At 39.1% G+C, this 24,949-nt stretch overlaps 1 protein-coding gene across 1 annotated transcript in view; it reads right to left on the bottom strand.

Moving 5' to 3' along the window:
- LOC106887538 (von Willebrand factor D and EGF domain-containing protein-like) overlaps positions 1-24,949 on the bottom strand; it is a 178,123-nt gene that overhangs the window by 78,336 nt on the left and 74,838 nt on the right. Inside the window, exons 9-11 of the mRNA XM_014941130.1 lie at positions 17,677-17,947; positions 14,152-14,330; positions 9,480-10,423 (exon numbers count right to left, since the gene is read on the bottom strand). Of these exons, the coding sequence (XP_014796616.1) occupies positions 9,480-10,423; positions 14,152-14,330; positions 17,677-17,947 (1,394 nt within the window). The remainder of the gene's footprint in view (positions 1-9,479; positions 10,424-14,151; positions 14,331-17,676; positions 17,948-24,949) is intronic.

The raw sequence follows: 24,949 nt of genomic DNA, 5'->3' as shown, positions 1-24,949 counted from the left end.
TTAAAACAGACCTTTTTTAATTTTTGCAGGTTTTAACTTGAAAGCTCATAAACTGGTATGAATTTGTTACTTGTCATGTGTGCGTGAGTATTTGGGGAGGGAGGTTGTTTGTTCAGGGCTTTTTGTTTTGTTTTGGATTTAACAAGATTCAAGGCTGAAATTGCCTGCGGCGCCTGCAAACAGCCTGATGTAAAGAAGTTATAGGCATGCATCTGGAGTGTCTGGCTTTGGTCAGTTTAAATCAGACATATAATTTTGTAAACTTTTCTAGCATTTAATCCTATATACTTCAGAAAATTGTTTTGTTTAGCTACATGTTTCGCTGAACTGCTTTCACTGCTTTGCATTAAAGCAAATAAACTATTCGCCAGAAAAGGCTAATCTCCCTGATCTGATTTGCAGGGAATAGTATGGATCACTGAGCATGCAACCTTCCATGTCCCTTATCATGAGGATTTGATATCCTTTTAAAATTCGGTTTCTATTGACTTTGTAACTATCAAGCTAATAGCACTCTTCCCTCTCAGCCAGGTCTGTGCTTTGAATGGAAAGGACTGGGAGCTAAAACAGTAGATTAAGGCTGGTATTGATGTTTGCCTTTTCAGATGCATGGTTATTGCATCTGCACCATCAAAAAGTAAACTGAAATTGCTAGGAAAAGAAGAAAAGCTTCAAAACTAGCACGAAGCTTGTCAGTCCCCAAGAGTTACCCACAAATGTGTTTTATTTGACTGGGGAAGACCTGCATCCATCAATATAAAATGGAGTACACAGGTGTCTGTCAGGACGCATCAATGATAGGTTAGGTTCACAGTTTTCGTTTCTTTTGATACTTAACTATGTTTCTTTTGCAGATTGTGTATTTCTTACTAACATTTTTGTGGATGGAGGTGTTCATTAGTTCTAAACTCTCATGAATGATACTTTCTAAAGCAGGTATGTTCAAAAATTTATTTAGATGAATAATCTCAAAACCTTAATACTTACTCGTGATGCCTACTTGTTATGCCTTTCGTAATTATAATGTCACCTTTGTTTTTATTCTAAAAATATTTTATTGGTGTAAATTTTTATGGCTCAGATGTGTAGATATTGTAGAATAATTTTATTTATATAAGATTCCATTATTATTATTATGATTTGTAGTTCACTCAGATGGGGATCACTCCTCTGCAGATGTCAGAGAGAAAGAAAGTGTGTTTCGTAAATAAACATTTAAAAGATTTTTTTCCAGTTTGCATTTAGTTTTAAATCATAAATTGGTTTAACTAGGAAAAAGCTGAATTACTGAAACCAATAATATCTTGGGATCCATAATATTTATTTTCATATTTATTCTTTATCTGTTTTCCAATATTATCCAGTAAGCTGAGGAAAAATTTGATATTAAGTGGAAGTAACAGATCTCAAAAGAAAGATTTTCATTTTCAAGTTATACAGAACCTCTTTTACAAAGTATTGCTATCTTAGTGAAACTTCTTTAATGTCAGCTTGAAGGAAGTAAGAATATATTCTTAATATATTTAAGCTTTATGTAAAGAACACAATCCCAGTGGAACAGAAGCGGCATATTAAAGTGTGTTTTATGTCACAACAGTATATAAAGATCTGCAGGAAGTACTCCCTGCTTTACAGAAGTTATTACTGAAGAAAAATGTATTTGAAAGAGACAGTTGAGTTAGCTTCCAAACTAAAATACAGTAGCACTGCCCCACTTACTGTCCACCAGTTGTCAAGTGAACAAGTGCATACTCGAGGGAACGTGGGGGGCATAGGGACAGGAAATTTTCAAATCTCCCTCAGTTGCCTAGATAGATAAACTCAATAATTAATATTACAAAAAAAAAGGAAAAAGAAAAGAGCTCTTGTAAAAAGAGAACTAATTTATTCTTGATAATGTCAACTTCATCAAAGTAATAGTAGCTGTGACTTTGTTAATACTAGGTCCACCAAAGTCAGTGGAATTATTATAATGAAGAGGAGAATTAAACCTAATGACTTATTATTTGAAAAGAAAAAAAAGCTTTTTAAAGAACAATGGTATTTGATTTTTTTTTTAAATAGTAATAGAACTCTATTTTGGCCAGAAAAGTCTAAAAGTAGTAAGTATGGTGTTGGCTCTGCTCTTAAGCATGTTTGACTCTTCTTTTGAAATCCAATTTTGAAAAATTGGTACAATTAATTCTTAAAATGTATTGCATCCTCTCTACCATCTAAACTGTTTTGTGTATTAGCAAAGAGATTGGTTGTGGTTTTAGTTTGTTCACTAACCTAAACAAATTTGAAAAGACGATCAATTCCTGTTGAGAGGATCAGACAGAAATTCCACAATTTCAGGTAACTATTTCTGAGGCCCTTATGGTGATACAAAATGCAGTTCTCCCTTGAAGGTCTGGTCACACCAGCACCACAGGCTGGTTGCAGAGACAGAAGCAAATATACTTTGAAAAGTATATTATGTGTTTTTTACTTTCTATAGTCTAATTTATGCAAGGAGAACTTCTATTGACCCAATACACCCCAATGCCTCCATCTGTGCTGTTGTGATGTTTCGTGTTGGCAAAACACATATTACATGTGCCAAGAAGTAACTATTTACTTGACAGACCAACAGCCCTTAAATAATCATTACGGCACCATGATATGGAATTTAAAGAGGCACTGAACTGGTAAAAGTGGGAGAAACATATTTATTTCAAAGCCAGTATGTTTCCATACAAAATCTCCAAAGCAGATGTTTGGTGTAGAAAAGTGAAATACTCTGTCCCTATTCACCTGAGGATCTCGAAACAATTTAAATCTTTTCTTTAAATGTCTCCCTCATGTTTTGTCCTTGAAAACAGGAATTAAGCTTAAAAATAAAGCACAATTACATAAACAGAGGGATTTCTATAATACGTACTTCATCCTCAACTTGCATGACTGGCCTGATTAAAGCTCTGAGCTTATTCTTCCATGTGGAGGCACATCTTTGTTCAGAAGACCCCACCTGAGGAACTGTAATAGCTGGCCCCATACTGTTACTCAATATAATTATTTTTTAAAAATAGTTGGTCCTTTAATGAATATTATTGAATTAGGGCGCACGAACAAAAGTCAGCCCAAAGCGGTATTATAAATTCAGAAAGGCCTATATAATCATTCTAAAAATAACAGGGTGTAATTTATGTAACCCCTGTTGCAGATGGGTGTGAGGGACCTTTGTGATTGTGGTTCATGGCTCTGAAAATTTGGTTGGGTTCACAGAACTTCTTAATAATGCTACTGAAGTTTACTGATATGAAAATGGGGTATCCATAAGTGCATTCAGTAAGCGTTAACTTTTCACCTTCTCACCATCTTTTTTTCTTTCTTTGATTTCTTTGCTGGCTATTTTTTTTCCAGAACTTTCCACATAGAAATTCAAACTTCAAGTGTCATTACTTCACTGAAACTCATTTGTCCTTATTATTCCTCATTACCTTTTATCTTGTAATTGCTCTTTAGAGCTTCATACAATCTGCATTTTACATCCCTCTATGTGTGCTTTACTAGTCCTGATTTTTTTTTTTATAAGCAACATGGTCAATATATACAAATGGTAAGCACCAACCTGATTTGCTATCTGCGGTAATTGGATTCCACATTTAATTACAGGTGGTAATGACATTTTAAGCACCTTATACAGGTGTTGGGGGGGGTGGTTTATGAAATGTTAAGCAACATTAAGAAAGTCTAAGCTTCTGGAGCATTGCCAAATTTCAGAGGTGCCTTTCAACTCCAAATTGCAGTTTTCATGTGAGGATAATTATAGCTCTGGCCACCTGGACTGCTCCTGTTGGAGTCAGGCAGAGCAGAGGAGTCTGCAAGCCACACTTTGTGTCTTCTCTCTTTCTACATGTTTTCATTTAAAGTTATCCCAAATGTGTTCTGGGTTGTATTCTGCACCCTAAAAATACTGCATGGCCAACTTTTTGTGTTTGTGTGCTGGTCAAAACCTGTGGCAGAACACATTATTATGTATTGGCAGCACAGCTGAGATTGAGTGACCTTGGAAAAGATATTTGAATTATGTTGATGGCCTCCTTGATCTTGGGGGAGTTTTAATTCACATATATAATTCCAGCCTGAGAAATTAGACGGAGATTTGTTTTGGAGCTAATGGGAAAATATATGGCCAGCAAAAGGAGTTGCCTTCTCCTTCATTACTCATGTAACTTCTCCTGGAAAATAACTTTGTCCTAAGAACGGCATTTGGGAGTTCACATTTCCAAAATCAGCATACATTCTTCTGCTTCTTTGGTCCTGTCTTTTTAAAAGGAAGTGAAAGCGACAGCAGTTTTATATGTCCTGCGGAAACCTAAATCACTTCTTAATTTCTCCTCCTTTTCTTTCCTTCCTACAGAACTTCTACTTATTAGTACAAAAGCCCAAAAGCTTATCCTGCCTGTGCTTGCTCATGGTGATTGCCTGCCCACTGCCAGCCGGGTCAGGACGCTGGGGCTGCCAGTTAGGGGGCTCAAGCTGTTCCCGTTGGAACACACAGCTTTATTTCTGAGACTGATCTTAATTCTTCATCTCTAAGAGCCTTTTCTGGTGTGAAATCCTGGCTTGAGTGACGTCAACAGGATTTCAGTTCTGAAGACTTCCTGCCTTTTGAACTGCCGTTTGAGAGGCACATCATTATTGTGTGATACTGTAGTGCCTGGCCCTGCAAACAGGGATTACAACATTTCTGCCTGTGAAATGTAAAACCAAGCAAATATCTTTAAAAAATGCTGTGAATAAAACTCAAAAATCAAGAACAGCTAAAGGTGAATCTCACACTAATACTTATCTTCCTTGTCTGTACCAAATTAACTAGCTGACCTTTTCTAAGTATTATAATGTCGAAGTGATTGGCATGCCAGAACTAAGATTTTATTTCTCCTTGTAGGGGATCTGACCTCTGCCTGGGTGTATAGATCTGCTTTACATTGCATTTTCAAGATCAGGTACTTCAATAAAGGCACAGTTTCTGTATTTTTGTGTATAGAGAAAAAATTTTCTAGATCACTCATAAATTAACTCATAAATAGTCTGTAATACATGGAGGTCATTGCAGTTCATTGCATTGATTCACTCTAGACTGGGGCAGTAGTTTTCCCTCTCCAAAGTTAATGTTGAGAGCAACTTCTTTTACAAAGTCTTCTCTTAGCTTCTCTACTGTTATGCTGAAGACAAAGGAGAAGGTTCTGCAAATTAAGTGTGCGCCAGTTGTTATCCTGGATTTATTTTAATTTTTCTGGAATATTTTTTGCCCCAATTTTGCTCAAAGGCAGCTTGAACTTCGAATGTTTCTTCACCCCATTATCTCCACACCAGTAGCACAAGGGATGGACTAACCCAGCAGCCAGGTCCTGCTTGCTGCTGTGGTTGCCTGAGCCACCTCCCTCCCAGCATGTACTGGTGTTTCACCAGTCCAGCTTAAGTTTCTAGAGGATATCTGGGAGAGGAGGAGGAATGAGTACCAGATGACACATCTTGTTCTTAATTTCTACTTTATCAAGTATGCTTTCATGTCTGATATCAAGAATTACAACTGAATTTTCCAGATTAAATTACTGATCGTCCTGTAAGGAGTGTTCCAAATGTTTCTCCAAGGGATCCTAAAGCTGGAGAGGGTTACTTCAGGGGATGGGATTCAGAACCTTGTGTTTTAGATCACCCTGCACACCACTACTTTCCAAAAGCACTACAGTCAGCTCAGTTTCCAAGGTCCAAAGCCCTGACTTTGGGCTGTTGTAAGACAAGTATAACCTTCTGTAGTAAATGAGAAGCTGTGGAAAAATTTGGAGTCCGTTGTTCTAAATTATTACGTACCTCTGTCTGTACTTAGGTGAGGAGATATTTTCTGACATCCAGGTCACAGGTACTACATGTACTCAGAAGTAACATTCAAAGATTGTTGCACGGACATAAGGTCAAACACTCAGAAATTAGTGTAATGGTCTTCACTAAAAACCTGGTGAATATCCACTGAACATGCTGCAAAGCTAATTTTCAATATCCTGTTCCCCAGACTAAAGCAGGCCCTGCTCTTTAACAGACTGATGTGATGACAGTCTTCAAGGCATTCCCACTGATATCAGAGGAAATTCGTCGTGCCTCCCACTCACCCATCACATGGGGAAACTGAGGAACCTTCTGGCAACACGCTTGGGGAGGAGTCAAGCAATAGCAATTTATGGGTTCAAAGGTACATTTTCTGAAGTGTTTTGCATTTGTGGAACCCCTGTTACAGAGATATTTTTAACTCTCCTGATCACCGTTGTTCCCATTTATAAATACTGTGAAGTCTTAGGTAAATTTGGTCAGGAAATGGTTCTTTTTGTTTTTATTTTTACTTCATTTTGCGTGTCTTCATTTTTGGGGAAAAAAAACAACAAACCAAACTAAATCCAGCCAGTCTCCCCCCAGACTTTTATATTAAAGAGGATTTTTTCTTTAACAAGAAAATTCTCAAAAATATTAATGTTTTGGGTTTTTTTTCATTAGTCTGTGGGCAAAATTTTTTTTAGTTATATTTGTTTAAGCAGCTACTTTTTTCCCCCACTTTAATGAAAAACAGATTGTAAAATGTTTTGAATAAATATTTTCCTTAGGTTGTGGAACACAGAATGAATTGCTAAGTAGCTCTATTGTCTACAGCAGTTCGTCATTAAGAACCTCATTGTCATGCATAAAACACCTCAGATTTTTCCATGGGCTGAAGGGTCTATCCCCATGAACCATACTGCAGGTTCAGGGTTTTCCTCTGTTCAAGTTGGTAGATAGACTACAAATAGAAAAAAATAAATCTGTATCTTGCAGAGACAATTTCAGTGATTAAGGTTAATTCCACTACCTTTTATAACAGTCTGTTATGACATTTGGGAGTTTTTTTAGATTTTTTTTTTTCTTCTGTACAAATGTGCGAGTTCCCAGTGTATGTTCATGGTGTGGAATATACCACGAACGACTGTTGTCTTACACCTCTGGAGATGGACAGTTGATGAGAGGGCAGCATATAACCTCACTAGTACAGTGGAAAAAGAAAAATGGATGGTAAATGTTCCCTGGGTCAGATGCACCCTTGGGAAGACATACGCTGCACATCCGAGAGTTATGCCACTACCTTTTCCTCAAGAGAAAAATAAATACTGGTGGCTCAAAAAGGCAATTTCAGCTACATTTTGATTTAATGCTTTCTCTTCTGAGCTCACTTTAGTTATCTAGAAAGCATTCCTGTCCTGAAGTAGTTATTATTAATGTGTTCTGTAGGTTTTCTTAAATAAAAAAAAATATTTTTACTTAAACTTTACACTCACAGAAAATATTTTGCAGGTATTAGCTAAAAAAAAAAGTCCTTAGCTGCAGCTAAGATAATGTGGGTTGTATACATGATGGAGAGCACAAGGGCCCATCACCTTTTAAATCAAATATTGCCCTTGAAATGTTGGGGAAGCTGCATGGGAATTTTGTAAAAGGTCCTCCTGCCTTATGTTAGGAAAAATGTTGAAGCTGTCAATGTTAACTTTGTCATGACACTAAGGAATCCATCCCCAGAAAGGGAGCTGTAAGAACACCAAGAGAAATTTATACTTTCCTAATTGTCAGAGTGCAGCTGTTTTGTGGGTCCAACACCAAGGTCGCTTCCCCCAGGGACCACAGGTGAGGATGCCCATGCTAAAAACTCTCACTCTGCAGAGACCTCCCAGGAGCCCTGTAGCAGTGGAACTGGTCTCCAGGTGAGTGGGGCTGGAGGGAATCAGGCTACTAGTGACTCTTTGGAAAACTGGAGGGAATAATTTGATGTACTTTGAACTCTAATAAGCCAGACTCACAAAAGAGAAGTGATTTGAAGCAATGACCAACTACCGCATTTTCCTCAACTAGAGAAAAGTGAAGCAAAGGCAGTTGGAGACAGACAAAGCAGCCAGATCAGGGAGCAGTGATGGCTTATGGTGTGTTTGTCACAGCTGATGTATGTTTGTTTTCCACTTCTCACCTCCCTGTGCAATCTCAGGCCACGCTCTGTACTCCCTTCTTGTTTATATTTGATGTCGCAGCAAGAAGACAAGGTGCCATTAGCTTTTACTTGAAAGGTCATATTGAAGTTATTTTCCTGTAATCTGAAGGATTTCAACCATAGCAAAGTAAAACAAAATTTAAAAATCTGGTCTAAACATCCCCCCTAACCTGACCGTATGGCAGAGAAATGAAGTTAAACATTGAATTACTGAACATTGTTTACTGGACAATTACTGCAAAATTGCTCAACTCGTTTTTCAGTCACTGGTGTCAATTGTTCTCTGTGTGAGAGAGAACGAATTCCTCCAAATTTAAGAATTGGTCCTGCAAATTTTAGCCTGCCATTACCAAAAAACAAATGTCAGGATATATTTTAGCCCTTTATAAATCAGATAAGTTTGTTATGAAGCACATGTATAATCCCAACCTGACCAGTAAACACGTTGGGGTATCAGATGTGGGGCTGAGTTCCCAGGGCTGGGATGGAGATTCGGATGTCTCAGCTAAACCATGGTGACTGACACTAGATATGAGCTTTGCCTGTCCTAAATACAGAATAATGTCCGTTAGCCTAAACATCATAGAAAAAGGCTTTCCCCTCACATTTGGGACGGGTTAAGAGAGCATACCTTGTCATTTCAGCTTAGCTGAAATGCAGTTACTTCTTAAGCTGCAGGAACTCAACTGTACGGCTGAGCCTTAAGTACCTTTTTGTAACTTCAGACATAAGCTTATGGGGTTTGCTGAGACAGGGCTTACATTTTGAAATTAATGCTAACATTTTTGCGTGTGCTTAGTTTCAAGCACTGTCAGTGCTCACATTGGACTTGGATCTATCCATTGAAAAGCTGAACTGTAAAGAAGAAACAAACCTAGCAGGATAGTGTCCTGTGTAAATGTAATTCATAAATATTTGCAGAATCTGATCTGTAGGTTTGAATATGTCCTACAGCTATTTCATGGCTTTGTCAATGTTACCTGTTCATTTTGTCACTTTTAATTTTTTTTCTTCTTACCACTACAGTGTTTGAAATTAATTTTCGAATTTTATTCTCTGTTGATCAGAAAAAAAAAAAGAAAGACATATCTATGCAGTGTTAACATGAATATTGACCACAAGGTGAGCAGGACCCTCTTTTTTGTCAGAAGCTTGCTTGTCAGCATGCTGGTGATAGATCAGATGTAAAAAAAATCACTTCTGCAAAACCAATTTGCTAAGGGGCTTGTAAAATCCATTTTTAAAAAGTTACTGAGGCGAAAAAGTGAAGGACCAGCCAACCAGATATTTTGATCGGCTCTTCAAGGTCAAAAACTGATTACTAATTCATCAAATATCTTACTGGTAGCACTGTTTGAAGAGCAAACAACTCTGTGCAGATGTTCTACCTAATAACTCTAGTACTATGGAAAGATGGGCAGGGTAGGAACAAACGGAATTTTTTACTTACTTTTGGCAATGCTACAATCATAGGAGCTGTGGTCTTCAAAGCACTGGCAGCCCAGTTCTGTACATTGTCCATTGCCGTTACAGAAAGCAGGGCACCGGAGGACGGTGAGGATTTCTTCCTGGGTAGCAGATGGCTGGTTTCCTACATGAAACACTCTGTTTCTGTTTCCTAGCACTCTTCTTTCACATTCATTTTCCAAGAGGGCTATCAGTGCCCTCACCCAAGCCACGTCATCTTTGAGCTGCAGATCTAAAAGGCAAATATCAATTGCCTCATTCAGCTGTTTTCCAAGAAGACCTTTACATACTCGGCCAATGGTGGAATTTGCAAGAACTTGGTGGCAAATCTCCCGAGCTTTGGAGGCAGTTAGGCCATTGGGAGTGGGCCATGCCAGTGGGAGTTTCGTTCGAATCCCTTCAAAGTAATCCTCTGGGAAAAAATATGCAAAGCTTTCTGAGTCTCTCTGGCTCGGGCCATGTAAGGGGTGAAAGGACGAGTACTCATAATAGTTTTCTTGCCTTTTTATTCTCTGTAGGTCTTCAGTTTGTTTGGTAGAGTTAATGGAACTGTTCTTTTTCATGAAAACATTGTGTGCAAGGGGTTTTAATCGGTCCTCGGGGCCACCGCGCTTTTGGATTGATTTAGGCAGGTATCTTTTATCAAAAGAGTTGGTTGATAGTTTCTCATCTTTTCTTAGAGTAGACTCTGTTCCTGAGCGAGTGAAAAACTCTGACGTAACGTCTAGATAGGGAATTGCAAAGGTGTAATCTGCGTGATCATAATGGCAACCAGAGGACGGGGGGAAAGGAGCCTGAAAGCCATTCGGTGTGTTTACTGTGGACGCAGACTTAGTGCTCTCCTTCTGACATCTGCAGTAATTTTTCCTTTGCATCCCCTCAGAAGGTGCTGGAGTCTTGTCAAATAAACTTTTCCCTGGAGGTATTCTGGTTTAAAAATAGAAAGAGATTACAGGGAGGAAACTTAAAACAAATTAGCCTATAATACCAAGTAAACTTTCTTTCCCTGAGGCTGGGAATGTATAAATTCCCACTCTACCAAAGTACTTAAGAAAATGCTCAAGTTTAATCTCTGTTTTCTTTAGTCACTTTTGCACTGTCCTTCTTGACTTGTCCTGTACGTTTTCTTAGCACTACATTGGGACGTTTTAGTAACAGATGCTTAAGTGCTTTGCTGGAGCGTTGCCTAACTGCTTGACTTCTCTTCACAGAACTTTCTCTAAGGTGCAGGTTACCCTTTACATATTGCAAATGAAATAAGGCCTTGGACTTATCCCTGATGTGACTCAGATACAGCTTGGAGAATGAAAAAAAAAAAAAGATATTTTTGTTTGAAATGCTTTATTATGAAAATCATCTTGATATGTTTGACTGTGCCCTCCTTACCAAGAGTTTCCTCTAAGACTTGGATCACTCTGTATTTTCTTTTAAATGTTATTTCCTTTATTATTTTTTATATATACTTCATTTCATTCTTGTCTTTTAATAGAGCTTTCTATGAGTTTTTCTTTTGACATAAAGCAGTGTTCTATTGATCATAGGGCTAGGCTACCACATCAGGTAAGGTGATATTGTTTTTCCTTTTTTAATTTAGTCCAGCTTTAATGATGGATTAACTTCTGGAAGAGTTCAGTTTGCATAAACAGCCATGATTAAAGTTTCTGTGGAAATTTCAGGAGCACAAGATCTCTTATTGATCTTAGTTGTGCAGCATGAGAGGAATCCTGGAGCTTCATAGAAAAAGATATGTTTCTTGTCCCAATAGTTGGCAGCACTTTATTTCCAGACAAATTTGAAATATCACCAAAAATCTAAATTACTTTGGCATTAATTTTGCCTTGCAGCCAGAATGTAAATATTTCATAAAAGCAAAAGCATAAAAGTAAAAGTATTTGCTAAAGTTTTGGAGTAAGACACTAGATTGTGTTGCAGGAAGCATATCTGCCTTCATTTGATTCTTCCAATTTATATTGAAAATGGCATATATGACATCATTATTTTGATTATTCATACAATACTACTTTTACATAAAACATCACGGTGACACAGGCAATATGAACCAGTTTGTCTTTCTGAAACAAGAGCCCAGATATTTTTGAACCCGTTTAACCCAACGTGCAGGCAGAGAAGGATACAATACTTCTATGCTTGCAGAAATGCACAAGCTCTTCTGCCCTTTCCTACTGTCTAGGAAAATAAAATGTAGTTGGTGATTGAGGGAGCACTAAAAACACCTCTGGTCTTCAGGACAATGCAGTTTAGCATCTGAGTGGGCATCCTACATGCACTGGTTCCTCTGGTTCTAGTTGGTGATTGAGGGAGCACTAAAAACACCTCTGGTCTTCAGGACAATGCAGTTTAGCATCTGAGTGGGCATCCTGCATGCGCTGTTCCTCTGGCTTTGCATGGTGGGGCTACCTGCAGCTGAAGGTGCCCAGCCTTGTATCATGAACTAACTGTAAAGTGAAATTAAGGCAGCAGAACTAGCTCTTTCTTTGAGGGAACACTAAATAAACTAGAGGGTCTAGGTAAATATCTCATATTTAATAAATAATAAAAATCACATAAACCTGTCTAGAATTGGGACAGAAAGTTAAAATGCAAATGAAAATTCCAGTAAAATGCAATTCATTTGCCATGATATTTTATTGAAACAAATTTCTTCGCTGTTCTTACATGAAACCAGATTTCTTCCTTTGGTCAGCTCTGGTCAACAGGACAGGGTTGTGTGGTATGGGACGGATGGAGGCACTGAAAACCCCATCCTTCCTTGCAGCTGTACACACACTGAGAGCCTGTCAGTGAGCCAGGATGTGCCTTCTGTCCCCTGTATAAGATGAGAGGACTGTCACTCCTATTAGTTGCCCATTATAATCAAGGAAGAACCAAAGACAAGTTTTTCTAACTGAGTTGTATGCTATTATAGGGACAGGGTTCAAAATTAATAGCATTGCTGCTGGTTTCTCAGAAGATTAGAAAAATGGTTTGAAAAATGTATTTTACCTACTTAAAATGCATGCTTTAAAATTCAGCTCTTCCTTGTCCATATGTTATTTAAGGGCTGGGAGGCTCTGATGTTGTTTTATTGTTTAAAAGTTGCATTGGAAAGCTGATGTTTAAAACAGATCTGTGCCATTCAGAGCCCTGCAGCTGCTTGAGATAGGTGGGAGTCAGGGAAAGAGCTGAACTGCCAGATGGTGAGCACTCACTCTAGCTTCAGGTGCTGGAGAAAACCTAACATGCTTTCAGGGTATTTAAATGAAATGAAAAACAGCAGCAGAAAAATCACCCTCCAGGTTTTGTATTTTACTGCGCCGTTTCTCCGTGGGTGGATCAGAGACTGATCCAGACTCCTCTGGAGGTGGCCTTAGCCTTTCCATGGCTTAGTTGTTATTTAACTGGGTTCTGAAGGTCCTTGAGAATCCATCCTTGGGAGTACTGCAAGGTGAAACTCCTCACCCCTCTTGCCCTTCTCATGTAGCAGGAGCTTTTCCTGCCTTCTCTGAAGTATCTTCATCGTATGTGCTGAGCGCTAAGAAATTCCTCACTGTTTTATAAGTAAATTCCTATATATTGTGCTTTGGCTTCTGATCTTTCAGCAAACTTGCTTTGAACAGATCCTCCTAAGGACCTTGTTAGCCCCTCTTTATATAGTCAGCAGTTGGTCATTCTTGCGCCAAACTATTTCTCCATTTTCCTTCCCAGAAGCAAGCTTTGACTGATTATCACATTATTAAGATGATAAAAATGGCTGATGACTTCTAGCTGGTGCCATTTGTAATGACAGGTCAAAATTGCCATTAAATAGCCATTATTAAGGTCCATTGAATACATCTAGAATATTGTAGAGGTGTTTGGTTTTTTCCTGAAATACAATGGCTATAGAATTTCTTCTTCCTATAGGATTGTGCTAAATTTCCGTTTACAGATTAAGTGGTATGTTAAGGTGATTAGCCTTATTTTTCCTTAATTGCAAAACACACTTCACAAATAAGCCTACACTGTCAACCAAATATTTTAATTTTGGGAGCACCTATTCGGTACGTTCAGAGGTAAGCAGCAGGAATTAAAATATGGGATAGGGATAGGGAGAGGGATGGAGACAGGGAGAGGGACAGGGATATATCAAAGCAGCAGACTCCTGGTTCCAGACCATCTATTTCAGGAAGTGCAAGTTTTTTTAGAGCTCACTGTTATCATTAATAGAGTAGATATTGAGTTTTTAGCATGGTATATATATTACCACAGTTTGTCAAAATGTAACATTTAATCTATACTCACATATTGTAATTAGTGTTCAGGAATAAAAGAACAAGGGAAATACCAAACCCTTAATTAATCCCTATTGTCAGTTATCTACATTTTCTAGTGTGGGTGAGAACCGCATCTTTTTTTCACAGCTGAGTGGGATCTTAACACAGCTGTTAACGTGACATCACTTGTGAATATAAAACTTCTCTCTCAGTAAGTGTTTACGTGTATTGTGCTGGCTGAAAATTAATCCCCTGAGCTATTTGGATGGTCATGGTCTCCAGGCTTTCCTCACTGGATTCCACACATCTTTCTGTCAGGTCACTAGAGGAGTATGTAATGAAATAGACCTATCAACGAGCACTACAGAGCATGTCCCCAGCTGGGATCCTCTGGCTTTGTACCTCCACTCCTCTATGAAGTCTTCCTCAGGCACATCGCTCAGGTCATTGTGGCTGATCCCGTCGAAGAGGCCACACAAACCTCTGGTGTTGTTGAAGTCTCTGCCCGGTGTCCTCACCGTCAAACCCATTCCCCACTCGCTCACGTCGGCTCGCACAAACGCTCCCGAAGGGAACAGGATCTGAAGAGGCAGAAAAAAAATCCCTCCGTGAATTGAAGCTGTTAGCAAGCTTTTTATGCAATAAAAAATGTCCCTTTCTATCAATGAAAATATCAAAGTAGGACGTTGGTGATGGCGGAGGTAATTTAAGATCACTTAGATACACTATAAATATTTATTTGTGCTATTATTTAGCTTGCTTTCAGATTCTATGTTACTAATATCTGATAGTATTACATAAATATAATACTGTAAAGTACGTTCTTTTTAAATTAATAATTACATCCATTGAAGTTTTCCCACTGGTAAGTCACCAGCTAATTTTTGAAGCGACTTCCATGACAATAAGGCCACCCTTGTGTCTGCCTGGGAAATCGTTTCTTTTAGATAAACTGCCAAGTCTGAAAAACAGCTTTCTTCTCTCTGAAAAATCGTTTCATTTTCCAAGGCCGGATTACCCAGAAAATGATTGTGTTTTAAAGTGGATAAAGCAATTTTCTCATTAAAGAACTTGCGGTAGGCTTACACTGACCTTTAAAGGGAAAAAAATCTTGAGGTTAAGACAAAGAAGTAACTGTGTGGATAATGGATTTTTCAGATTGGTCTCCCAACCAAATAATAAAAAAAAAAAGAAAGAAAATTTGTTTTCAAGTGAAATGTATTTTTGTTTGCTTACTTTATTCTTACAGGTAAAAGGAAAATGATTTTGAAACTGATCTGTTCCAGGAGTGAAAGCAGGAGCACCCTGTCCTCGTAAGTACCTTTAAATTTTTTTTTGATCCAAAATTAAATGTCTTCAGTTAATCTTAAAAAGTACGTTAAATAGTTGGAAACATCTTATTACAATAACTTCAAATTTTTTTTTTTTTTTAAGTCACCCCTGCCTAAGTATAATTTATTCAGCCACATAATGTCCATTACTTTTCTTTCTTTCAGTGGGGATTTTTTGGTCCCTTAAGAGTTCCTCCCCACCAAATCTATTCATAGCTGTGAAGAACCAAGTAGCTTGTATTTACATTTATGTGCTGGAATCCAGAGTTTATATTTTGGCTGCACTAAATAATAATCTTGTCCATTTTAGCTTCCCAGTCATCATTTCAGGCACTCAAGAAGCTCTCCATGAGTGACGTCCTCGTGTAGCTGAGCAGAGTAGCAAAGTGCCAATGATTGCAGTAACTGTCAGGGACACTATGTTTTGAGCTCAGGCACTCTGTGTTTTTATCAGGGCAACTAAAGCATACTTTTTATCAAAAATTATTGGCCTTGGTGAGTCACAGAATCATAGAATGGTTTAGGTTGGGAAGGATCTTAAAGATCATCTAGTTCCAACCCCCCTGCCGTGGACAGGGACACCTCCCACCAGACCAGGTTGCTCAAAGCCCCATCCAGCCTGGCCTTGAACACCTCCAGGGATGGGGCAGCCACAGCTTCTCTGGGCAACTTCTTCCAGTGTCTCAACACCCTCACAGTGAAGAATTTTTTCCTGATATCTTTCTAAATGTACCCTTTTTCAGTTTAAAACCAGAATAATGGAAGTCATCACATAAAATCAGTTCTTTGAATATGTCAGAAGGTCTTGGCTGTACCTCCACCTGGGTTGTTTCACTTCCCAAAGTACGTTTAAAAAAAAAGAAAGATTTCCTAACAGAAAGCTCAAATGGCCTGATGAGTTATTGTTTTTCTTAGTTGTTTAATAGGAAGAGCAGGAAAATTGCAGGTGACACGGTGCTGGGTAGGATTTGATTTCCTTCTTCAGGTAAACATGTGCCCTCTAATTACGTCTTTTACTACGGGGAGACCATTTCCTACAAGGCTGCATATTAAATCCTTGCAGTCAGGACTGCATGAGCTGCTCTGGTCTCCTGTGCTGTCTGGATTAATATTTCCAGGTGTGGATTTACTTCAGGAATTCGGAGGGCTGTAACCCTTTCTTCTCCTGCTGCACCGGGCAAGGTGACCCATCTACCACTGAGGACCTAACAACTGCCTGGGTTTTCTGTGACGTGCCTGGAGGTAACACCGCTGATTGAGGCTTTGAAGAAACTTTTCTGGAACCTCAGTTTACAGAGGTATGTAGTGCCTGGCTGCTGGAAGGTGCTGCCTTCCACAAAAAAGAGGGTCACTTCACCCCATTCAAAGCATCAGCCTTGAATGGTGCAGGAGCCATAGGAGAGCCAGCTCCTGTGCTATGTGAGGTTATGATGGGCAACTGCTGGGCAAATTGGGATGCACTGGGCACAGGGGCCAGATCAGAGACCATATTGGCTGCTGCACAGTTCCTACAGATTCCCCTTCAGATCAGGGCAGGATTTGTGTTTGTGTCCTGAGGGCATTCTAGTATCGTAGGATCATCTAGGTTGGAAGGGACCTTTAAGATCAGCTAGTTCAACCATCATCCTGATTTGTTTCGCTGAGACTTACGTGAGGTGTAGCTGAGAACAGGGATTCCTTGCTAAGATTATTCTAGTCATAAAACAGTAATTGCACTCAGTTGCAGAGTGAAATGACAGCTTTCTCTGTTCTTTCTCTATTCTATAATTAACAGACTTTCAATTACCAACTTACCAAGATCTATTCCAAGTGCAACCACGAGGAGAGCCAAGCGCAGGCACTCCCCGTGTCATTCTGGCTCTATTGTGGACCTGTCGTCACCCAAAATATTTCCTGGCAATAAATCTCCATGCTACAACTCTAGGATAAAATTGTCTTCTTGGCTCTTCTCCTCACCAAAGCCCCTGGTGCAGCCTGCTCTTATTCTTCAGTGATTTCAGTGGATTAGTGTGGATAAGTGATACTCATGCGAAGCATGTTGTGGTGATATATATATTTTTTAGGCAAATGCTTTAAATTATACCAAATACTGCACATTTGCAGCCCATTTTCATGGCTATCTGGATCTGATTCATATTGCCTTACTGTTCCACTCTAAAAAGTACATTATTCTGCTACCTGTGATCTTCTCTTGAATATTTATATCATAAGCTCTGCAAAGAAATTTGCTTTATGTGACGCGGCTGGGTAGTGTCTAGCATAAACAAACTGAGAGCAGAGTTCTGTACTGTAGAGAGGAAGTGACAATGTTGGTGCTCCGCTCCGTCTCCAAGAAATTTCCAGAGATATTTGTTTTGTTTTGTTTTACAGTTTGTTAAACTAACATTTTAACCAACTTCCTCCCTGCATCTCGTTTTTCAGTCTATTTTGCTCCAGGCGCTCTTACGGCTTCAGATAGCTATTTTTGCAGCAACTTCATTAATAATTCAGAAATATTAATCTCACATTTTTAAAGAACAACAACAACAACGAGAGTCGTCTCACATTTTTAAAGAACAACAACAACAACAACGAGAGTCCTCAAATACCCACGTACTGTTATTTTTCTCCCTCCGTAGGACTTTAGGATTTTGACACGCGGCGATGCCTGGGTGCTTCTGACAGCTAGCTGGGGTCTGCTCTCCCGAAAATGGCCATTGCAGGTGTCCAGCACCACCGTGTCACCCCCTTCTCGTGCAGCCACCCCACAATTGCAGGCGGTGGCCGAGCGGTGGCCGCCGCAGTCCCACTGCCGAACATGGACTTCAAACGCCCTCGACGTGCTCTGGCACAGAAGGAAGGTGCCAATTTTATAGTTGTCGTAGCGCCTACACAGCAACCAACAAAAAAAAAAAAGAAAAAAAGAGAGGATTGAGAGACCCTGAGCATCCACCTGTGACGGCTGTTTGTTGGTACTCATACAGCAGCGCTCTTTAATTAGGCCAGCGTGGTGGCTGCCCTATTTGTAGGGAAAAATCAACACAGAATCACAGAATCACAGAATCTTCTAGGTTGGAAGGGACCTTAAAGATCATCTTGTCCAACCATCAACCTGACTGACAAAAATAGACACCCACACAACAAACAAGGAGCATCATCACTAAACCATACCTCCCAGCACTACATCAACCCGTCTTTTGAACACCTCCAGGGATGGTGCCTCAACCACCTCCCTGGGCAGCCCATTCCAATGGCTGATAACCCTTTCAGTGAAAAAAATTTTCCTCATAATTTTTCCTAACACGTGGGGAAGCGTTTCTCCGGCACCATAAGCATGGGAACACCATCTCAGTTATTAGCTGGAAGTGCATAAGAATTCATGTGAAAAGCGGGTAGCTGTCTCCCAGTTGCTGCCATGGCAATGGGCATGGATAAAAAGGATAAACATTTGATAAAAAGCAAATGGGAAAAAAGTCCCTGCCTCCAGGCCTTAATAAATATGTTTTGGTTCTAACCGGATGCTTTACAGCATGATATTCTTCAAAGCAAAATCAGTGCTTAAATAACCTCTTCTGTGACTAATCACTAACTTTTACAAGACTGACTGTGGCTAGGTGAATACTTCATGTGAAAAACAGGGATTGTACTGAAAGCCTGTTAAAATGAAGTTGGTTCCTCGCCCTCAAGAACTTTCTTGTAAGCACAACTTTCGCTCTAAACGGTTTGGCAATCACCACATTGCAGTGTGTTGGACAATTCGGGACTTTCATCCTTCTGTGTACAAAAAGTCCTTGCTCCATCTGTGTGAGGCCACGAGCGGAATAACTTGAATAACTTTGCAGGTGTTTGCCCTCAGCACGAGCCAGGTAAAACTCCTCCCAGCTGCAACCCCTTGGTTTTCCACAACAGGGTCCTGAGAGAGGATCCTCTTCTACTTGTCCTCTGTTTTCTCCTTCCATAAACTTGTCTCGTTCTTCCTCTACTTTCACAGAATCACAGAATCTTCATGGTTGGAAGGGACCTTTGCGATCATCGAGTCCAACCACATACCCCCCACACCCACCCACAGACAGACAAAACCCAACAATCTCAGGCACTAGAGCATGCCCTGAAGTGCCACATCTACTCGTTTCTTCAACACCCTCAGGGATGGTGTCTCCACCACCTCCCTGGGCAGCCCTTTCCAGTGCCCGACCGCCCTCTCAGGAAAGTAATTCTTCCTCATATCTAATCTAAACCTCCCCTGCCCCAACTTCAGACCATTTCCTCTGGTCCTGTCATTATTCCCTTGGGAGAAGAGGCCAACACCCACCTCTCTACAACCTCCTTTCAGGTAGTTGTATAATTTTATTCTATTCTATCTATATGTTATTCTAATGAGATGTATAGAAGTAAAGAGAATGCTAGCTGCACACTTTATATATGTTGCTGGAATTATCTTTGCACAAGCAACAGCTTCCATCTTTAAAAGTGATGGCTTCTTCTGCATCCTTTTGAGGCACTGCATTTAGTTTTAAATATGACTTTTATCAATCCATTTTTATATGGAACCTAAGCTGTATGTTCTTAATAAGTGTTATTCTTTTCTAGAATAAACAAAGAAAATGTAAAAAGGACTGTATAAAATACTTCAACTAAATGAAAAGATTGCTTTTAAGAACTCTCATACAAACATCAGTATTTTTTCAGTCTGTTAATGTTTCTCATACAGAAGAGCAAATAGCTAAAGAATCAAGATTTTTTTAGCATGTACATATCTTCATTTTATGTCTTTTCAGAATAAAAGCCACAGAAAGGCATGAAGCTTAAAAAACAGTAAGAATTTAATCTCCAACTGCTTTTCTCTGCTAGAAAACATCTGACTTTATCTTTCATCTTGAAAAACTTAGTGAAGTTGGCCATAAACCGATAAGATTTTGAATGTCTCTGTCTCATCTAGTTTTCTAATCAGATACATAAATCCTAAGTACACTGTGCAGATGCTATTGCTAAGATTGATTGGAACTGAGGACAACTAAAAAATAGATAATCTCTTTTAACATCAAGTGCTAGCTCCTTTTGGACATCTTCACAGGAGAAACAGAGGAGAGAGGATATTTTATGAGAATCACTTTCCATAGTTTCCTTCAACAGGTGGAATTTAGAAGGAAATGTGTTTAGAGGGTTTGATGGAAAATAATGCATCAGAATGGCTGTGCCCAGGCTAATCAGCTGTATCTGGTAAATAAGACGGTATTAGCATATGCATTTAAATATCATTATGGGAGCTATTTACTGCTTAATAAGCATTGACAGTGGACCCAATCCAACTCTCCTGGAAGTCACTTGGAGTCCTTCAATTAAGTCATGGGATAGATTTCATAGCACATAACAAATCTGCAATGTGTCTAAACTGAAGCATTCAGCTGCCTTTGAATTACTTGAATGGGTAATTGAATGTAGTCAGGTAAACTTTTGTGATGCTTATACAACTCTAATTGTGATAATGATTCTTTGGCCATCATTTGAGAAATCAAATTGCAGCCCTGTGGTGCTAAAATCTAGAGGTCTTGCATGAGGGAGCTGTGCACGTTCTTTGTGAACCAGGCACCTCTGCTCATGTCTAAATTGCCCTCCAAAGTCCACTTCCCCATCCTGCTGCCCTAATAGTCTGTAGCAATGGATGTACTGGGTGGTGGAAAGCGATTCCCTCCCTCTCCATCCATGTGTTTGGGTTGTTTTTAAAGGAGTGCATGAAGTTCTTGACCCAGCATGAAGTCATGGCTCAAGTTGTGTGTTTAATCCAGCAATTACAAAACTCTCCTAAGTCTTGGGTTATGACAGTGAGATGCCATAGGAATAGTTTGTGTTGGTTCATAGAATCATAGAATGGTTTGGGTTGGAAGGGACCTTAAAAATCATCCAGTTCCAATCCCTGCGCAGAGACAACTTCCACTAGACCAGGTTCCTCAAAGTCTCATCCAGCCTGGCCTTGAACACTCCGGGGATGGGATGTAAGAGAGGGACAGAAGGGAATATAAATATATGTAAATAATTACTACTAGTAGCATTAGATTAACTAACACAATACACTTACTATTCACCAAGCTACACTTATTCTTTTATTAATCCAGTTATTATCTTGGCTGCTCCTGAAGTTTTTCCACCACAGTTTTACCACCAAATAATTTGATTTGTTGACATGTCCTTCCAGGCTCCCTCTTTCCTTGCTAGTGAGAATTATTTTGTACTCGTTGTGACCCTAGGAAGTGCTGGGTGATGCTGGAGGATGTCCTCTGATTTCAGAGTGCTCATCACTAGGGGTTGGCCATGTTGTTCTCAGGGAGAAGCTGTTGGGTTAAGTTCAGCAGTCGTTGGATGCTTAGAGATGTATAAACTTCTACAGACCATCAAAAAGAACAGCACCTCTGGGAGGGCTACTCATGTCCAGGACTTAGTGCTGGACGCCCATGATGAATGCTGTTAAAACCACCCTCAGGCACGAAGCTGTGCAAGCTGAGGGATTTTGTCATTGTGCAGGAAATGGTGCCATTGCCCGTGGGGAATACTGATGGATAGATGAGTGTAAATATTTGAGAAATCTCAAAAATCTTTTTTCTTCCTTTTTTTTTTTTTAAACATAAAATGCAAAATAATATGCATGATATATATATAGTTCACCAATGAAGAAATATTTTCGTTTTTATATTTTGCCTTAAAAGGATTTTTCTGCATATTAGGTTTTAAGCTAGTACTTCTTATTTAAGAATCTACAATTTATGACATGAAAAGCTTTTATATTTATAATGCACCATAACTAGTAATGAGGGCTATACTTTTGCTTTACCAGGCTTTCACATTTGTTTAATTTAGAAGGTACTTTTCTATAAAAGGAAGTGCTCTCTCTGGATTTTAGCTAGTATAATTAACGCTATTTCACATCTATGCTTCAATATACACAAATTGATTGTGCTTACACTGTAAAATATGACACATTCTTCTTTGATTTTCAGTCACTTCCTTTGGTAAAAAGAATGAAAGGATTAGAAGATAAATATTTCTGCTGAAATATATTAGCAAGAGGCATACCAAAGGGGAGTGTTATCATTAGAAGTGGGAGTTAGGTATTTCGGTTATCTAATGAATAGCTAACTACCCCAGATGTAAAGTGGACTCAGTATGTCAGATTAAAAATCACTGAAAACATCACTATGAAAGTTACAAAATGAAGTATTATTGTGAAACCTTATAAGTCAACCTATACATTAGAATTGACCATTTCAGTAGGAAAATTTTACTACCAAAAAAGAAATATCTTCCAGCCTTCTGATTTTCATGCCATTTTTCAATTTTCCAACAAATCTGCTAAAGAAATTCTGGGTGTCAATGTATTTAAATTAAGTTAAATTTCGATGAGCTTTGCTTTTTATTTAAATTTTGGAAATCAGAAAGGTTGCAGTTTTGTTTTTTATTCCTGCTTGCATCCCTGCCTTTCTTAATTGTGCATTTTTCCTTCTCTTTGCCCTTGCTAATGGGAAAGCCCAAAAGGATGAGCAATGTTCCCCATCTTCAGACTTTCTCTTGCTTTTCATATGACAGCCCTTCAGTGAGTCATCCCCAGGACCCGAGTGGGTGGAAAGGGTTCCAAAAGAGACAACTGACCACCACTCATCCACAGCAGCTCTGCCTACAACATTTTGGTCTGTCTGCTGTCCCCTGGTAAGCTGACCTACGGGCTTTGGGGTGGAACAAATGGTTTTTTCTTGGGTTATATTGTTTGATGAATGCTCAGAATCAGTTTTGATAGCTTCTTTTTTAAGCTTTGTTTGCCACTACCTTTGTAAAGACATAGAGCTGGGTAAAGGCTGATATTTCATTCAGTTCTCTTGACTAACTTTGGATGTTTCTTTTCTTTCCTGTGCAATGTTCCTACCTGAGCCTCTGCCTGCTGATCACTTACACCTGACGTAGCTCCTGATAAACAAGAGCTGATGCTCATCCTCTCAACCTATTGCTTCATAGTCCTTAGGAGAAGTTTCTCTTAGCTTTTTCTCCTCTCTTGCTTCACTGTTTACAATCTGCAGATCGTTCTCTTTCTGATACTTTTTTATTATTGAAGGATGCTCATAAGGTTTCTTACTTGAGCCCACAAGCTTTTAGTACAATTCTTCCCTTCACAATACCTAACACGCACCTTGTTTCAAACACAATTTTCCACCACGTACCCACTCATGACCAAAGGAGGATGCTTCAGTTCCATACCTCTCTGTCAGCCTTTGCCTTTGGAGTATAGGTTTGTATCAGGACAGAAGCAGGAATCACATTCCCCACTCCTTAAATACAGAGCATTAAAATAATTTGCTAATGCGTTAACATTTTTTTGGACAGGCAGGCAGAGAAGCTGCTGAACTGATGTGTAATAGGGTGGCATAATCATTGCAATAATTGAAAGAGAAATTATTTACAATAATAAATGGGAATATAAGTAGGAGTAATGAGACTGTGAAATGATGGGTAAGAAACTTGGCTGAAAATCAAGAAGTGATATATCTTAGTGAAATAACTTAGTTATTGAGATGGCAGAAGCCCCATCAACTTGGCTCATTTAAAGCTACACTGGACAGAGCAGTAATGAACATCTGTCTGCAAGGAAGAAACATGCAGTCATTGAGGGGCCAAGCTAATCCTGGGATTTTTCCATTTCAAGGCTGTGTGATTCTGACACAGGGTGCCACAGAAGGACAGGCTTTTTCCAGACTCTCTATGTTCAAATAGAATCACAAATTACTTAGGAGCATTTTTGTGTGCTATCAATAACAGGGTTGCAAACGAGTTATTCAAATAAAATCGCTTTATTTTTTAGACCTTTTTTCCCGTGGAAACTATGTAAAAATGTGCTACATGGCTGAAAGTGTTCCCCCATTCCAAGAGCACTTTTCAGTAATTTATCACTTCCTAAACACAAGAACCTGGCAGATCACTGTCTGTTCTTAGTCTTAAATCAGGAGGAAATATTTTAGAATATAAATGTATAGATAGTTTTGAAATAGTATTCTAATCTACTTTAATATTCCAAAGTCAAAATAATTTCAGATACCATGCGGACTGGTGATATCTTTGCACATCTTCTGGCTCTTCTACATTTTGAGCAACCAAACTTGCATGATACAAAAGTGCCTGACCACATTATAGATGCTATTCAGCAAAGCAGGAGGGAAACTGGGAAGCCCCACATGTGCAGAGCTAATCTTCTAGCTGAGACTACCCAGTTTGGGTGATATCTTTATTTGAGGCACATGTATAACCTTTAACAGAGCCACTGCTTTTCTTACTAACGTTTCATTGACAAATTTCTCCAGCTTTGACGTCATTTCAGATGCTACTTCCAGAGCATGATGGACTAAATTGGGACATTAGGATATCAAAAATTAGACTATCGTGCCTGCCAAGCTCCTGTGGATGCTATGCACCTCAAGTCATTATCTGTGCCATTAAGAGGTTAATGGTGGAATGGCAAATCTGGAATGTGATCTGAAATATTAGCAACTTTGGATCAAACATGCCAAATGCAAACTCCAAAAACTTTCCGTTATGTTAAGCAACTGGTGTAAATAGGTTAATGAATGATTAGGGAAGCTATCTGAAGAAAAGTTCTGCACAGTACAGATTGTCAAACACAAAGGGACCACCTTTGGTGCACTAAGTCTTTAAGCAATTTGTTGTTGGATAATATAGGAGCTCATCTGGACAATACAGGAGGATGTAGAACTTTATTTTTGTACTCTTTCCCTGATATTAACACTTATAATGTCTGAACATCTTTCATCTGAGACAGTATGGCCATCTTTATGGCTTTTTGGTTGTGATTATGACTGTCAACCCCATGCAGAAATGCAGCTGTGTGTAAACCA

The sequence above is a fragment of the Calidris pugnax genome, unplaced genomic scaffold, assembly GCF_001431845.1.
Source record: "Calidris pugnax isolate Ruff unplaced genomic scaffold, ASM143184v1 scaffold60, whole genome shotgun sequence".
Lineage (NCBI taxonomy): Eukaryota > Metazoa > Chordata > Aves > Charadriiformes > Scolopacidae > Calidris > Calidris pugnax.
The sequence above is the reverse complement of the archived record's forward strand: the minus strand, read 5'-3'. Positions and strand labels throughout refer to the sequence as shown.